Source organism: Salmo salar, chromosome ssa20 (genome assembly GCF_905237065.1).
Source record: "Salmo salar chromosome ssa20, Ssal_v3.1, whole genome shotgun sequence".
Taxonomy (NCBI): Eukaryota; Metazoa; Chordata; class Actinopteri; order Salmoniformes; family Salmonidae; genus Salmo; species Salmo salar.
This window is the reverse complement of record NC_059461.1, coordinates 68,583,052-68,600,485: the sequence shown is the minus strand read 5'-3', so window position 1 is coordinate 68,600,485 and position 17,434 is coordinate 68,583,052. Positions and strand designations below refer to the sequence as shown.

Below are 17,434 nucleotides of genomic sequence, written 5' to 3'. Positions count from 1 at the left end.
CTTCTACTTTTAAAAATCCACCTTTCCAGAAATAAGTCTCTCACTGTTGCCGCTTGTTACAGACCCCCCTCAGCCCCCAGCTGCGCCCTGGACACCATATGTGAATTCATTGCCCCCCATTTATCTTCAGAGTTTGTGCTGTTAGGTGACCTAAACTGGGATATGCTTAAAACCCCGGCCGTCCTACAATCTAAGCTAGATGCCCTTAATCTCACCCAAACTGTTACGGAACCTACCAGGTACAACCCCAAATCCGTAAACTCGGTTTCTCTCATAGATATCATCCTGACCAACCTGCCCTCTTAATACACCTCTGCTGTCTTCAACCAGGATCTCAGCGATCACTCCCTCATTGCCTGCTTCGGTAATGGGTCCGTGGTCAAACGACCACCCCTCATCACAGGCAAACGCTCCCTAAAACACTTCAGCGAGAAGGCCTTTCTAATCGACCTGGCCCGGGTATCCTGGAAAGATATTGACCTCATTCCGTCAGTAGAGGATGCCTGGTTATTCTTTAAAAGTGCTTTCCTCACCATCTTAAATAAGCATGCCCCATTCAAAAAATGTAGAGCCAGGAACAGATGTAGCCCTTGGTTCATTCCAGACCTGATGGCCCTTGACCAGCACAAAAACATCCTGTGGTGTTCTGCATTAGCATTGAATAGCAGCCGCAACATGCAACTTTTCAGGGAAGTTAGGAACCAATATACACACGCAGTTAGGAAAGCAATGGCTAGCTTTTTCAAACAGAAATTTGCATCTTGTAGCACAAACTCCCAAAAGTTCTGGGACACTGTAAAGTCCATGGAGAATAAGAGCACCTCCTCCCAACTGCCTACTCCACTGAGGCTAGGAAACACTGTCACCACCGATAAATCCACGATAATCGAGAATTTCAATAAGCATTTTTCTACGGCTGGCCATGCATTCCATTTGGCTACCACTACCCCGGTCAACAGGTCTGCACCCCCCACAGCAACTTGCCCAAGCCTCCCCCATTTCTCCTTCACCCAAATGCAGATAGCTGATGTTCTGAAAGAGCTACAAAATATGGACCCCTACAAATCAGCTGGGCTAGACAATCTGGACCCTCTCTTTCTAAAATTATCCAGCGCAATTGTTGCAACCCCTATTACTAGCCTGTTCAACCTCTCTTTCGTATTGTCTGAAATCCCCAAAGATTGGAAAGCTGCCGCAGTCATCCCCCTCTTTATAGGGGGAGACACTCTAGACCCAAACTGTTAAAGACCTATATCTATCCTACCCTGCCTTTCTAAGGTCTTCGAAAGCCAAGTTAACAAACAGATCACCGACCATTTCGAAACCCATTGTACCTTCTCTGCTATGCAATCTGGTTTCCGAGCTGGTCATGGGTGCACCTCAGCCACGCTCAAGGTCCTAAACAATATCATAACCACCATTGACATAAGACAATACTGTGCAGCCCTATTCATCGACCTGGCAAAGGCTTTCGACTCTGTCAATCACCGTATTCTTATCAGCAGACTCAACAGACTTGGTTTCTCAAATGACTGCCTCGCCTGGTTCACCAACTACTTCTCAGATAGAGTTCAGTGTGTCAAATTGGAGGGCATGTTGTCTGGACCTCTGGCAGTCTCTATGGGGGTGCCACAGGGTTAAATTCTCGGGCCAACTCTTTTCTCTGTATACATCAATGATGTCGCTCTTGTGGCTGGTGATTCTCTGATCCACCTCTACGCAGACGACACCATTCTGTATACTTCTGGCCCTTCTTTGGACACTGTGTTAACTAACCTCCAGACGAGCTTCAATGCCATACAACTTTCCTTCCATGGCCTCCAACTGCTCTTAAATGCAAGTACAACTAAATGCATGCTCTTCAACCGATCGCTGCCAGCACATGCCCGCCGCCTAACATCACTACTCTGGACGGTTCTGACTTAGAATATGTGGAAAACTACAAATACCTAGGTGTCTGGTTAGACTGTAAACTCTCCTTCCAGACTCATAATAAGCATCTCCAATCCAAAATTAAATCTAGAATCGGCTTCCTATTTCGCAACAAAGCATCCCTCACTCATGCTGCCAAACATACCCTTGTAAAACTGACTATCCTACCAATCCTTGACTTTGGTGATGTCATTTACAAAATAGCCTCCAACACTCTACTCAGCAAATTGGATGCAGTCTATCACAGTGTCATCCGTTTCGTCACCAAAGCCCCATATACTACCCACCACTGCGACCTGTATGCTCTTGTTGGCTGGCCCTGGCTTTATATTTGTCGCCAAACCCACTGGCTCCAGGTCATCTATAAGTCTTTGCTAGGTAAAGCCCCCACTTATCTCAGCTCACTGGTCACCATAGCAGCACCCTCCCGAGCACGTGTCCAGCAGGTATATTTCATTGGTCACCCCCAAAGCCAATTCCTTCTTTGGCCGCCTTTCCTTCCAGTTCTCTGCTGCCAATGACTGGAACGAATTGCAAAAATCACTGAAGCTGGAGACTCATATCTCCCTCACTAAATTTAAGCTTCAGCTGTCAGAGCAGCTCACAGATCACTGCACCTGTACATAGCCCATCTGTAAATAGCCCATCCAACTACCTCATCCCCATATTGTTATTTTTTTTCTTCTCCTTTGCACCCCAGTATCTCTACTTGCACATTCATCTTCTGCACATCTATCACTCCAGTGTTTATTTTCTAAATTATAATTATTTCACCCCTGCGGCCTATTTATTGCCTTACCTCCCTAATCTTACTTCATTTGCACACACTGTATATAGACCTTTCTATTGTGTTATTGACTGTACGTTTGTTTTTTCCATGTGTAACTCTGTGTTGTTGTTTGTGTCGCACTGCTTTGCTTTATCTTGGCCAGGTCGCAGTTGTAAATGAGAACTTGTTCTCAACTGGTCTACCTGGTTAAATAAAAAAAATGTAAAAAGTCTGCTGCTGTAAAAACGTGTGTTTTATGGCTTTACACCCCCTAATATATTGTGGAAAAAGAGTTACCTGTCTAAGAGAACACAGAGGGTCTTCTTTAATGGAAGCCTCTCCAACATAATCCAGGTAGAATCAGGAATTCCCCATGGCAGCTGTCTCGGCCCCTTAATTCTTTCAATTTTTACTAATGACATGCCACTGGCCTTGAGTAAAGCCAGTGTGTCTATGTATGCAGATGACTCAACACTATACACGTCAGCTACAACAGAAAGTGTTATCACTGCAACAGAGCTGCAGTTACAGTAGTTTCAGAATGGGTGGCAAGGAATAAGTTAGTCCTAAACTTTTTTTAAACTTAAAGCATTGTATTTGGGACAAATCATTTACTAAACCCTACACCTCAACTAAATCTGGTAATAAATAATGTGGAAATTTAGCAAATTGAGGTGACTAAACTGCTTGGACTAACCCTGGATTGTAAACTGTCATGGTCAAAACATATTGATACAACTGTAGCTAAAATGGGGAGAAGTCTCTCTGCCTTTTTAACAACACTATCAACAAAGCAGGTTCTACGGGCACTAGTTTTGTCGCACCTGGACTACTGTTCAGTTGTGTGGTCAGGTGTCACAAAGAGAGGCCTCGGAAAATTACAATTGGCTCAGAACAGGGCAGCACAGCTGGCCCTTAAATGTACATGGATAGCTAAAATTAATAATATGCATGTAAATGTCTTATGGCTCAAAGTGGAGGAGAGATTGATTCATCACTACTTTTGTAAGAAGTGTTGACATGCTGAATGCACCGAGGTGTCAGTTTAAACTACTAGCAAACAGCTCGAACACCCATGCATACCCCACAAGACATGTCACCAAAGGACTCTTCACAATCCCCAAGTCAAGAACAGACTATGGGAGGCATACAGTACTTCATTGAGCCATGGCTACATGGAACTCTATTCCACATCAGGCAACTGAAGCAAGCAGTAGAATCAGATAAAAAAACATACAAAAATACACCTTGGGGACTGTGAAGAGACACACACAGGCAGAGATACACATACACATGATAAGACATGCACTCTACACACACGTACACATGGATGTTGTATTGTAAAAACAGTGTCTTCGGAAGGTATTCACACCCCTTGACTTTTTCCACATTTTGTTTCGTTACAGCCTTATTCAAAAATTGATTTAATTGTTTATTGCTCAGTTTGGCCGGGGGGCCAACTCTAGGAAGAGTCTTAATGGTTCCCAACATCCTCAATTTAAGAATGATGGAGGCCTCTGTTTTCTTGGGGACCTTTAATGCTGCAGACATTTTTTGGTGCCCTTCCCCAGATCTGTGTCTCGACACAGTCCTGTCTCCACAAAATGTGGAAAAAGTCAAGGGGTCTGAATTCTTTCCGAAGTGTTATGAAATGTAATGTCATGTAATATTTTTTATTGTATGTAACTGTCTTAATGTTGCTGGACCCCAGGAAGAGTAGCTGCTGGCTTAGCAGGAATTAATGGGGATCCTTAATAAATACAAATACAAAAAATAGTGTGAATAATTTGGAACCCACTATATATTTGATTAGTCATATGATTTATGGATATGCACTCAGAGAGAACTCCCCTCTAGTGTTCATGCTGCCCTCTTTCGCAGCAGAGGTTTGTTCGATTTCATCAAGCAAAGTTAAATCAAGGACTTGATTGTATTAAAAGCAATCTACATATAAAGCTAGAAATGGAAAAGACTTGGACAATTGCCACAGTAGACGTTAAGAGGCAGTAGCCCATTTGAATTGAAGCAGCAGACGTAGAGAAGGAGAGAGGGGCCATGCTCGTGGCTGCCGTGTTCCATTAGTGATATCAGACAACCTTTGAGTCGCCCCACGATGTTCAGAGATGGGGCTTATACTGCTGAAAGGCCATAGTTTTTTTTATCACTCAGACTCACAGTGTTTGATGAGGACTTTTGGCCCTCCATTACTTTACATACTTCACAGGCTATCCCTATGGCCCTTTCATCAATGCTGGACTTAATTGAAAAATAGCTTGCCGTACTTGAAATGTTTTATGTGAACATAAAGGGGGACCGAAGTGGAGGACACACCATTTGCCGTCCAGAGATGAAAAGCGATTCAAATCAAATCAAAGTTTATTTGTCACGTGTGCCAAATACAACAGGTGTAGACATTAAAGTGAAATGAATACTTACAGGCTCCAACCAACAGTGCATTTTTTAAGTAAAAAAAAAGGTATTCGGTGAACAATAGATACATAAAAAAATACAAACAACAGTAAAAAAGACAGTGAAAAATAACAGTAGCGAGGCTATATACAGAAGCGAGACTATAACAGTAGCGAAGCTATATACAGGCAACGGTTAGTCGGGTTGATTGAGGTAGATTAAAATGCATCTTCAAAAATAATTCTATACCTTTAGTTACATTTAATTGCTGTTTATTGAATTAACATAATCTATGTGTTTGCTATTTTAAGATCATTTTTAATTGTGTCTAACTCAGTGTTTGTTAATTATTGTAATTATAATGGAGTGCTTTGCGGGAAAATCACTGTCTCAATTAATCCTTATTTGCAAATTGCCAATTACTGAAAAACTCATTATCAAGAGTTGCACTATTTGATTTGATTTCCTGTGTTTTTCTGCTCTTTAATGTCTCCAATGAAAATGTAAAACAAGTATAGGTAGTGTGTTTCCGCACCTGTAAAAATATCTCACAACATAAGTTACTATAGGGGGAATATGCTGGTCTATTTGGTAAATTAAAATGGCAAGCAAGTTTCTGCAACAGCCCTAGATTACTATAAGGTTGTTACAGGGGTCTTTTCTAATTGGTCGTCTGTCTCTGGTCTGGGTCCATACAGATTTGCCACTTGTCAATCTGTCAGTGGAGCCTCAGCCCATTCTGGAAGGAAACCTTGTCAAGTTCCACTGCTCAGCCAAGGCTAACCCACCCGTCACACTGTACAGGTAAGATTACCTACCTATACATTCATACCTTCTCTCTCTCTCTCTGTCTCTCTCGCTCTCTCTCTCGATAGTCTATATCAGATTATTTTCACTCTGAACTTGGTTCCTTGGTAAGACTTTGAACGTGCTGTCTCAGAACTTTACTATAAACTCCATTACTAGTCTCTCAATGACAAATGTATTATATCAAATTATATGTGAGCCAGACATAATGCATTATGCAATGCCCCATAATGAGAAAGAAAAACGCTGACAAAAACTTCATATGAAATACAAAGGTCTTGTCTGATTAATGTTGCTTGTAGCTAATAACTTCTCACATTAAGTCAAATGTGGCACTTCACTATTGATGGTATTAATCACTGTCAGAGAATTCTTATGATGCCGTGACACTATTAAATCTCTTGTTGATTTGGAAAATATTCACAGAAAAACATACAGAGAAAAATCTAATGACAAACGTCTGTTGAAATTCATTCCTAGTCATGTACTTAGAAACTAATGAATGCATTGACTTGCTTAGCTTTTGTTTTGAGATACTATTGTCTATATCCCCTGAACATAGATACATTACCTTGAGTGTGAGAAGAGCTGGCATTGTGTTGTATCTGATGAGGATGCCAGGGTTACAAGGCATCATGTTAAAAGGGTGACATGAGTGTCAGAGTACTGCAGCAGGGCCAATGGACATTTGAGTGGAAGGAGTGAGTTGATCTTCTGAATCTACGCTGAACCCATGTCATGCTTTTTCTCAATCCTTTTTGGATTCTGCCTGACAACTGCAAGCACACACTGAGAGACTTGATTTGGAACACGGAGTTCTTCTATTCTCACAAGAAACGTTTCCTTTCCTCTCAGAGAGAATTGGGGATAAAGAAGAAATTCTCATGAAACTTGGTCCTTGAAGAGGTGTAATGCCAAGGTGATTTGTCAAGACATGCTTTTCTGAGAGGGTTTTAAAACCAAGGGAAGAATAAGTGGAACAAAATCAATAGCGAAGGGAATTGCCCAGCCGACACTGAGTCTGAAGCAGTATTGGGAAATGAAATGGATCTACAACACACTCACAGGTGGCAAAACAGAGACGTTCCTTTGATGGATTCTGCCCTTTTAAAAAACAGATATCAAGGCAAACAAGACTTGTGTTTGATTGTGCAGGTATACACCAAAGGCAGGTCTTCTGCTACAATCACCGTGGAACTCAGTCTCTATTGTAGTGGGACCCGGATCAATGTTCCACTAACAGGGCCTGGGTCCTTAGGAGCCTTGGTGGGTCAGATTACTTTTCCTTTAGTCTAGGAAACCAATGGATAATGTAATGAAAAAGGAGGGAGGTTGAACTTCAGGCTGAAATAGGCACTCTCTAGAAGGGTTTCACTAGTGTTAGGATCCAATACCACTTTGAGTTGAGTCCTCTGCACGTCTGAACCCACACTTCACTGCTGTTCACTGGACTGTTCACTGGACTATATCATTTATTTTCAATATGCAACTGTGCAGATTCATTTACGATTCATTTTAGCACACATTCTTAGAAATAACCATTTGTTATTTTATCTCCAGCCTCCCTCAGTCTACATGTGGGAGTGTTGCACTGTTCCTGTCTCCACTGGGGAGTTGATTGAGGAGAACCCTCCTTGTCCCCCGAAGAGCGTTACAGCGGTGCAGAGTAGGGAGCTAGTGGTGCGGTGTGGCTGTTAGTCAGCTCTAATACACCCTGTCTCTGGAGATCAGATATGGCACAAGGACAGGGCAGCCCTTAGAGTGATGGCCTCTCTTCTAACCTCCAGAGTGCCATCCATCCTCAGCACACCACTCTGCCATCCTCCACTTCAATAAGCACTTCACACACATACAGAGCCACGGTAGCAGAGGAAGAGTCAATGACATGGTGATTTCTATTCTCTATGATCTGCTGTGATTGGCCGCTCTATGAATGTTGCTTAACAAAGCGAATGGAAATACGTCTCTAGTCTACAGATATCTCTCAGGCAGAGCCAGAACCCTTACTCCTGGGAGGAGAGAACATGTGTCTCAGGGATAGTGGAGAGTAGAGGATAGGGAGTAACCTAACGTAGCAGGCAAAGAAAGATGCCTGAGCGGAGTTCCCATTTACGTTTTTCAGGGAAAACAGAAGTTAGGTTGAAAATACTGTATCTCTGAAAACCGGATGTTAGCGTTTTCTAGCGACTCATAGACTAGATAGGGAGGGATTATTATGGTTGCCCCTCCTCCTTCCATTATGTAATGAAGATCCCTTAACAGCTCTATTGTTTTACAATTCCTCAATTCACATCAACACACTCAGACAAAAACACGAACTTACTTCCAACAGTATTCCAACCTAACGTAGCAGGCAAAGAAAGATGCCTGAGCGGAGTTCCCATTTACGTTTTTCAGGGAAAACAGAAGTTAGGTTGAAAATACTGTATCTCTGAAAACCGGATGTTAGCGTTTTCTAGCGATTCATAGACTATCGCTAGAAAACACTAACATCCGTTTTTCAGAGATACAGTATTTTCAACCTAACTTCGTGTTTTTGTCTGAGTGTGTTGATGTGAATTGAGGAATTGTAAAACAATAGAGCTGTTAAGGGATCTTCATTACATAATGGAAGGAGGAGGGGCAACCATAATACATCAACATCATATTCAACGTCCTGGTGATAAAGATACAAAGCTTTTTTTTCACTGCTCCAAGAAGCGGCACTCCAGAGAGGGACACAACAGAAGAGGAGTTTCAGCTCTCTCACCTGCACACTCTACCACGCGACAACAAACACATCCCTCTTCACGCCAAGAAAACACCATCCCCAATTCTCTCCCCAGTTAAACAATTATGATGTTGTTGCTACTTAGATTTTTTTTGTCAGTTCTACCATCTACCTTTTCCTCGTCTGTGTCTCTGAGGTGGCTAATGAAGAGGTTTACCATCATAGCGCTTTCCGTCACATTATCTGTGGGCATTGCCACTGTTTGTTTTTCCACGACCGTGCTTCCCCTGCGACTCGCTTTGTGCCACCCAGTGCATCCAGCCAACGAGAATAGCGAGAGCGAGAAAAAAACGAAGTAGCAGGCAGAGCAAATTAAATCCATCTTGTCTGTTCCGCTGGCATAAACACTTTGGCTGTACACAATATTTTGACTGGTACCATGCCACTAATGACAGTAATGTTTTAAAGGAAGGTACAAAAGCGATATTCTACGATGCTGTTATTTCATTGCCAGACAAACAGACTTCCTGGTTTTATTTGAATTGTGAGGCACCAAACTGACAGTCTCATCATCTTTGCTCATGTCCCCTACCTCATGGCAGACAGTATATTGGAATGTCATTCACAATGTGTTGAAACTATAGAGAATGTTTTGTTCTCTCTTCTAATATTGGGCCTTTTGTCATATTATGTCAAATCAAGAGACATTTCTGTATTATTTGTTTTACACATTTTATTCAAAGAACATCAGGGTGCGATTTGATCAATACATCATTATGAAAGTGTCTATTTTCCATTGAAATAAGTATTTTTATATATTCAACATTATGAAAATGCAAATGAGCAACATAATCTGTGCTGTGATGTACATAACCATGCTGATAATAATAGTAATGTATTCTATATGTTAATAACATAGCTAGATGTTTAATTTAATACAATTCAGTTTGACCATTCTCGTCCCCTTAATCAGTGGGAGAGAACAAGGTTGGGTTTTCACTGTTCTTTCCCTTGTAAACACAGATTTCACTGATATTGCCATGCACACACACACACACACACAAACACACACACAGATACACAAACACCCTGAGGCACACACCTGACTTGCACCTCATTGTGTGACCTACATCCCTGAATAGGTCCGGGTGGTAAGTGAGCTGTTGAGTAAGTTCTCGCTGGCCCCTCTGCCCTCCCAGAGGAGATGCAGGTGTCTGATGGATGCAGAGCTGGCTATGTTTAGACTCTATTGGATGGGGACCAGCACACCAGCCGAGCTTTCACACTCCCTGCAGGCACTAGCATTCTGTCTCTGCACTCTCTGCACTGTGGACCTCCCAGTCCTGGCAGCCTCACACTACATTTGGGAGAGACCTGCTGGCCAAACTTCTGTGCTTAACTCACTGTAACTCCTCCAGTACTCTATCAACCCTACACTCTCAGTCACAGCCTGTGGAGAGTCATTCATCATCAGACACTGAGATTCAGAGGGCATTGATGATCACTGTCATCATCAGCGCATTTATTGACATCTAATATTCATAGACAGTGTGTTGTCATTATCAAAGTCATTATCATAATACTTAATTCAATATTTTGTGTACAGAATTGTTTTCTTGAGGGACTACACACACAGAATGTTTGCTTTGTGTAGATTACCGTAACGTATTCATATATTTTCTCGAATCCAGCACATTCTCCTCCTGGATCAGTTATGAAAGGAAGGGACAGACGAGCCAAGCACACCCATATGCCCTAATTGTAATATTTTTGGAAACACAGGTACCACTGTGCATATTAAGCTGACAGTGATCTCAGTGGCTTCATTTTGCACGCAGTGAACTAGCTCCTATAGTGTGGAAACATAGTCTCCTCAGCAGCAAAATGAGCAGTAGAGAAAAATCTACTGGAGCCAATTAGAAAGCTGCTTCACTTGCTGAATGAATGAGGTAATCTATTCTCATTTAAATTATACTATTCCAGTCAAGCATAGACCAAGGCTTCACTCATAGATAACAAACAAGTCCCCTATCCCTGGAATACTGCACAGTGTACCCTGTAATCTTGGGTGAGAAAATAGATCCATGTTTTGTGACAGTTAGAAGTTGAAAGGTTATCTTCGCCCACAAGAGCATGCAAATACATCTCTTTCTGGGGAAGGGGAGAGGATTAAGAGTATACAGAGTTGAATGTCCCAAAATACCTTTTAAACGTGACCGAGAAGCAGCCCCAAGCATCCACTCATGCACTGGCTCACTTTAATAAATGGTCCCTGTCTCACACAGAAACAGGGAATCATCCAGTATGGCATGCCGAACAAGACAGAAGCAGTGAAATCAGGAGGCATCGCTCCAACACAAACGGATGTTCTTCATGCAATCCTGTGTCGATGTATTACCATCAGGTGCCTATATGCATACAGTACGTGTCAGCCGGCATCGTCAGGGTGACTTTACCATACAGTACGTGTCAGCCGGCATCGTCAGGGTGACTCTACCATACAGTACGTGTCAGTCGGCATCGTCAGGGGGACTCTACCATACAGTACGTGTCAGCCGGCATCGTCAGGGGGACTCTACCATACAGTACGTGTCAGTCGGCATCGTCAGGGGGACTCAACCATACAGTACGTGTCAGCCTGCATCGTCAGGGTGACTCTACCATACAGTACGTGTCAGTCGGCATTGTCAGGGGGGGACTCTACCATACAGTACGTGTCAGCCTGCATCGTCAGGGGGGGACTCTACCATACAGTACGTGTCAGCCGGCATCGTCAGGGGGACTCTACCATACAGTACGTGTCAGCCTGCATCGTCAGGGGGACTCTACCATACAGTACGTGTCAGCCGGCATCGTCAGGGGGGACTCTACCATACAGTTCGTGTCAGTCGGCATCGTCAGGGGGGACTCTACCATACAGTACGTGTCAGTCGGCATCGTCAGGGGGGACTCTACCATACAGTACGTGTCAGTCGGCATCGTCAGGGGGACTCTACCATACAGTACGTGTCAGCCTGCATCGTCAGGGGGACTCTACCATACAGTACGTGTCAGTCGGCATCGTCAGGGGGACTCTAACATACAGTACGTGTCAGTCGGCATCGTCAGGGGACTCTACCATACAGTACGTGTCAGTCGGCATCGTCAGGGGGACTCTACCATACAGTACGTGTCAGTCGGCATCGTCAGGGGGACTCTACCATACAGTACGTGTCAGTCGGCATCGTCAGGGGGACTCTACCATACAGTACGTGTCAGTCGGCATCGTCAGGGGGACTCTACCATACAGTACGTGTCAGTCGGCATCGTCAGGGGGGACTCTACCATACAGTACGTGTCAGTCGGCATCGTCAGGGGGACTCTACCATACAGTACGTGTCAGCCGGCATCGTCAGGGTGACTTTACCATACAGTACGTGTCAGCCGGCATCGTCAGGGTGACTCTACCATACAGTACGTGTCAGTCGGCATCGTCAGGGGGACTCTACCATACAGTACGTGTCAGCCGGCATCGTCAGGGGGACTCTACCATACAGTACGTGTCAGTCGGCATCGTCAGGGGGACTCAACCATACAGTACGTGTCAGCCTGCATCGTCAGGGTGACTCTACCATACAGTACGTGTCAGTCGGCATTGTCAGGGGGGGACTCTACCATACAGTACGTGTCAGCCTGCATCGTCAGGGGGGACTCTACCATACAGTACGTGTCAGTCGGCATCGTCAGGGGGACTCTACCATACAGTACGTGTCAGCCGGCATCGTCAGGGGGACTCTACCATACAGTACGTGTCAGCCGGCATCGTCAGGGGGACTCTACCATACAGTACGTGTCAGCCGGCATCGTCAGGGGGACTCTACCATACAGTACGTGTCAGTCGGCATCGTCAGGGGGACTCTACCATACAGTACGTGTCAGTCGGCATCGTCAGGGGGACTCTACCATACAGTACGTGTCAGCCTGCATCGTCAGGGGGACTCTACCATACAGTACGTGTCAGCCGGCATCGTCAGGGGGACTCTACCATACAGTACGTGTCAGCCGGCATCGTCAGGGGGACTCTACCATACAGTACGTGTCAGTCGGCATCGTCAGGGGGGACTCTACCATACAGTACGTGTCAGTCGGCATCGTCAGGGGGACTCTACCATACAGTACGTGTCAGTCGGCATCGTCAGGGGGGACTCTACCATACAGTACGTGTCAGTCGGCATCGTCAGGGGGACTCTACCATACAGTACGTGTCAGTCGGCATCGTCAGGGGGACTCTACCATACAGTACGTGTCAGTCGGCATCGTCAGGGGGACTCTACCATACAGTACGTGTCAGCCGGCATCGTCAGGGGGACTCTACCATACAGTACGTGTCAGCCAGCATCGTCAGGGGGACTCTACCATACAGTACGTGTCAGTCGGCATCGTCAGGGGGACTCTACCATACCGTACGTGTCAGCCTGCATCGTCAGGGTGACTCTACCATACAGTAAGTGTCAGCCTGCATCGTCAGGGGGACTCTACCATACAGTACATGTCAGTCGGCATCGTCAGGGGGGGACTACGTGTCAGCCGGCATCGTCAGGGTGACTCTACCATACAGTACGTGTCAGTCGGCATCGTCAGGGGGACTCTACCATACAGTACGTGTCAGCCGGCATCGTCAGGGGGACTCTACCATACAGTACGTGTCAGTCGGCATCGTCAGGGGGACTCAACCATACAGTACGTGTCAGCCTGCATCGTCAGGGTGACTCTACCATACAGTACGTGTCAGTCGGCATTGTCAGGGGGGGACTCTACCATACAGTACGTGTCAGCCTGCATCGTCAGGGGGGGACTACGTGTCAGCCGGCATCGTCAGGGTGACTCTACCATACAGTACGTGTCAGTCGGCATCGTCAGGGGGACTCTACCATACAGTACGTGTCAGCCGGCATCGTCAGGGGGGACTCTACCATACAGTACGTGTCAGTCGGCATCGTCAGGGGGACTCTACCATACAGTACGTGTCAGCCGGCATCGTCAGGGGGACTCTACCATACAGTACGTGTCAGTCGGCATCGTCAGGGGGACTCAACCATACAGTACGTGTCAGCCTGCATCGTCAGGGGGACTCTACCATACAGTACGTGTCAGTCGGCATTGTCAGGGGGGGACTCTACCATACAGTACGTGTCAGCCTGCATCGTCAGGGGGGGACTCTACCATACAGTACGTGTCAGCCGGCATCGTCAGGGGGACTCTACCATACAGTACGTGTCAGCCTGCATCGTCAGGGGGACTCTACCATACAGTACGTGTCAGCCAGCATCGTCAGGGGGACTCTACCATACAGTACGTGTCAGTCGGCATCGTCAGGGGGGACTCTACCATACAGTACGTGTCAGTCGGCATCGTCAGGGGGGACTCTACCATACAGTACGTGTCAGTCGGCATCGTCAGGGGGACTCTACCATACAGTACGTGTCAGCCGGCATCGTCAGGGGGACTCTACCATACAGTACGTGTCAGCCGGCATCGTCAGGGGGACTCTACCATACAGTACGTGTCAGTCGGCATCGTCGGGGGGACTCTACCATACAGTACGTGTCAGTCGGCATCGTCAGGGGGACTCTACCATACAGTACGTGTCAGTCGGCATCGTCAGGGGGGACTCTACCATACAGTACGTGTCAGTCGGCATCGTCAGGGGGACTCTACCATACAGTACGTGTCAGTCGGCATCGTCAGGGGGACTCTACCATACAGTACGTGTCAGTCGGCATCGTCAGGGGGACTCTACCATACAGTACGTGTCAGCCGGCATCGTCAGGGGGACTCTACCATACAGTACGTGTCAGCCGGCATCGTCAGGGGGACTCTACCATACAGTACGTGTCAGTCGGCATCGTCAGGGGGACTCTACCATACAGTACGTGTCAGCCGGCATCGTCAGGGGGACTCTACCATACAGTACGTGTCAGTCGGCATCGTCAGGGGGACTCAACCATACAGTACGTGTCAGCCGGCATCGTCAGGGTGACTCTACCATACAGTACGTGTCAGTCGGCATTGTCAGGGGGACTCTACCATACAGTACGTGTCAGCCTGCATCGTCAGGGTGACTCTACCATACAGTACGTGTCAGTCGGCATCGTCAGGGGGACTCTACCATACAGTACGTGTCAGCCGGCATCGTCAGGGGGACTCTACCATACAGTACGTGTCAGCCGGCATCGTCAGGGGGACTCTACCATACAGTACGTGTCAGCCGGCATCGTCAGGGGGACTCTACCATACAGTACGTGTCAGTCGGCATCGTCAGGGGGACTCTACCATACAGTACGTGTCAGTCGGCATCGTCAGGGGGACTCTACCATACAGTACGTGTCAGCCTGCATCGTCAGGGGGACTCTACCATACAGTACGTGTCAGCCGGCATCGTCAGGGGGACTCTACCATACAGTACGTGTCAGCCGGCATCGTCAGGGGGACTCTACCATACAGTACGTGTCAGTCGGCATCGTCAGGGGGGACTCTACCATACAGTACGTGTCAGTCGGCATCGTCAGGGGGACTCTACCATACAGTACGTGTCAGTCGGCATCGTCAGGGGGGACTCTACCATACAGTACGTGTCAGTCGGCATCGTCAGGGGGACTCTACCATACAGTACGTGTCAGTCGGCATCGTCAGGGGGACTCTACCATACAGTACGTGTCAGTCGGCATCGTCAGGGGGACTCTACCATACAGTACGTGTCAGTCGGCATCGTCAGGGGGACTCTACCATACAGTACGTGTCAGCCAGCATCGTCAGGGGACTCTACCATACAGTACGTGTCAGTCGGCATCGTCAGGGGGACTCTACCATACAGTACGTGTCAGCCGGCATCGTCAGGGGGACTCTACCATACAGTACGTGTCAGTCGGCATCGTCAGGGGACTCTACCATACAGGACGTGTCAGCCGGCATCGTCAGGGGACTCTACCATACAGTACGTGTCAGTCGGCATCGTCAGGGGGACTCTACCATACAGTACGTGTCAGCCGGCATCGTCAGGGGGACTCTACCATACAGTACGTGTCAGTCGGCATCGTCAGGGGGACTCTACCATACAGGACGTGTCAGCCGGCATCGTCAGGGGGGACTCTACCATACAGTACGTGTCAGTCGGCATCGTCAGGGGGACTCTACCATACAGTACGTGTCAGCCGGCATCGTCAGGGGGGACTCTACCATACAGTACGTGTCAGCCGGCATCGTCAGGGGGACTCTACCATACAGTACGTGTCAGCCGGCATCGTCAGGGGGACTCTACCATACAGTACGTGTCAGTCGGCATCGTCAGGGGGACTCTACCATACAGTACGTGTCAGTCGGCATCGTCAGGGGGGACTCTACCATACAGTACGTGTCAGTCGGCATCGTCAGGGGGACTCTACCATACAGTACGTGTCAGTCGGCATCGTCAGGGGGACTCTACCATACAGTACGTGTCAGTCGGCATCGTCAGGGGGACTCTACCATACAGTACGTGTCAGTCGGCATCGTCAGGGGGACTCTACCATACAGTACGTGTCAGTCGGCATCGTCAGGGGGACTCTACCATACAGTACGTGTCAGTCGGCATCGTCAGGGGGACTCTACCATACAGTACGTGTCAGTCGGCATCGTCAGGGGGACTCTACCATACAGTACGTGTCAGTCGGCATCGTCAGGGGGACTCTACCATACAGTACGTGTCAGTCGGCATCGTCAGGGGGACTCTACCATACAGTACGTGTCAGCCGGCATCGTCAGGGGACTCTACCATACAGTACATGTCAGCCAGCATCGTCAGGGGGACTATACCATACAGTACGTGTCAGTCGGCATCGTCAGGGGGACTCTACCATACCGTACGTGTCAGCCGGCATTGTCAGGGTGACTCTACCATACAGTACGTGTCAGCCTGCATCGTCAGGGGACTCTACCATACAGTACGTGTCAGTCGGCATCGTCAGGGGGACTCTACCATACAGTACGTGTCAGTCGGCATCGTCAGGGGGGGACTCTACCATACAGTACGTGTCAGCCTGCATCGTCAGGGGGACTCTACCATACAGTACGTGTCAGTCGGCATCGTCAGGGGGGACTCTACCATACAGTACGTGTCAGCCTGCATCGTCAGGGGGACACTACCATACAGTACGTGTCAGCCTGCATCGTCAGGGGGACTCTACCATACAGTACGTGTCAGTCGGCATCGTCAGGGGGGACTCTACCATACAGTACGTGTCAGCCTGCATCGTCAAGGTGACTCTACCATACAGTACGTGTTAGCCGGCATCGTCAGGGGGTTTCTACCATACAGTACGTGTCAGCCTGCATCGTCAGGGTGACTCTACCATACAGTACGTGTCAGCCTGCATCGTCAGGGTGACTCTACCATACAGTACGTGTCAGCCTGCATCGTCAGGGGGACTCTACCATACAGTACGTGTCAGCCGGCATCGTCAGGGGGACTCTACCATACAGTACGTGTCAGTCGCCATCGTCAGGGGGGGACTCTACCATACAGTACGTGTCAGCCTGCATCGTCAGGGGGACTCTACCATACAGTACGTGTCAGTCGGCATCGTCAGGGGGACTCTACCATACAGTACGTGTCAGCCGGCATCGTCAGGGGGACTCTACCATACAGTACGTGTCAGTCGGCATCGTCAGGGGGACTCTACCATACAGTACGTGTCAGCCTGCATCGTCAGGGGGACTCTACCATACAGTACGTGTCAGCCGGCATCGTCAGGGGGACTCTACCATACAGTACGTGTCAGCCGGCATCGTCA

The 17,434-nt window shown here is 47.5% G+C and overlaps 1 protein-coding gene across 4 annotated transcripts in view; it reads left to right on the top strand.

Annotated features, from left to right (window-relative positions):
• LOC106581099 (kin of IRRE-like protein 3) overlaps window positions 1-17,434 on the top strand; it is a 311,742-nt gene that overhangs the window by 217,977 nt on the left and 76,331 nt on the right. For all 4 annotated transcript variants that reach the window (XM_014162832.2, XM_045703859.1, XM_045703858.1 and 1 more), the window contains exon 6: window positions 5,809-5,914. In XM_014162832.2, coding sequence (XP_014018307.1) covers window positions 5,809-5,914 — 106 coding nt within the window. The remainder of the gene's footprint in view (window positions 1-5,808; window positions 5,915-17,434) is intronic.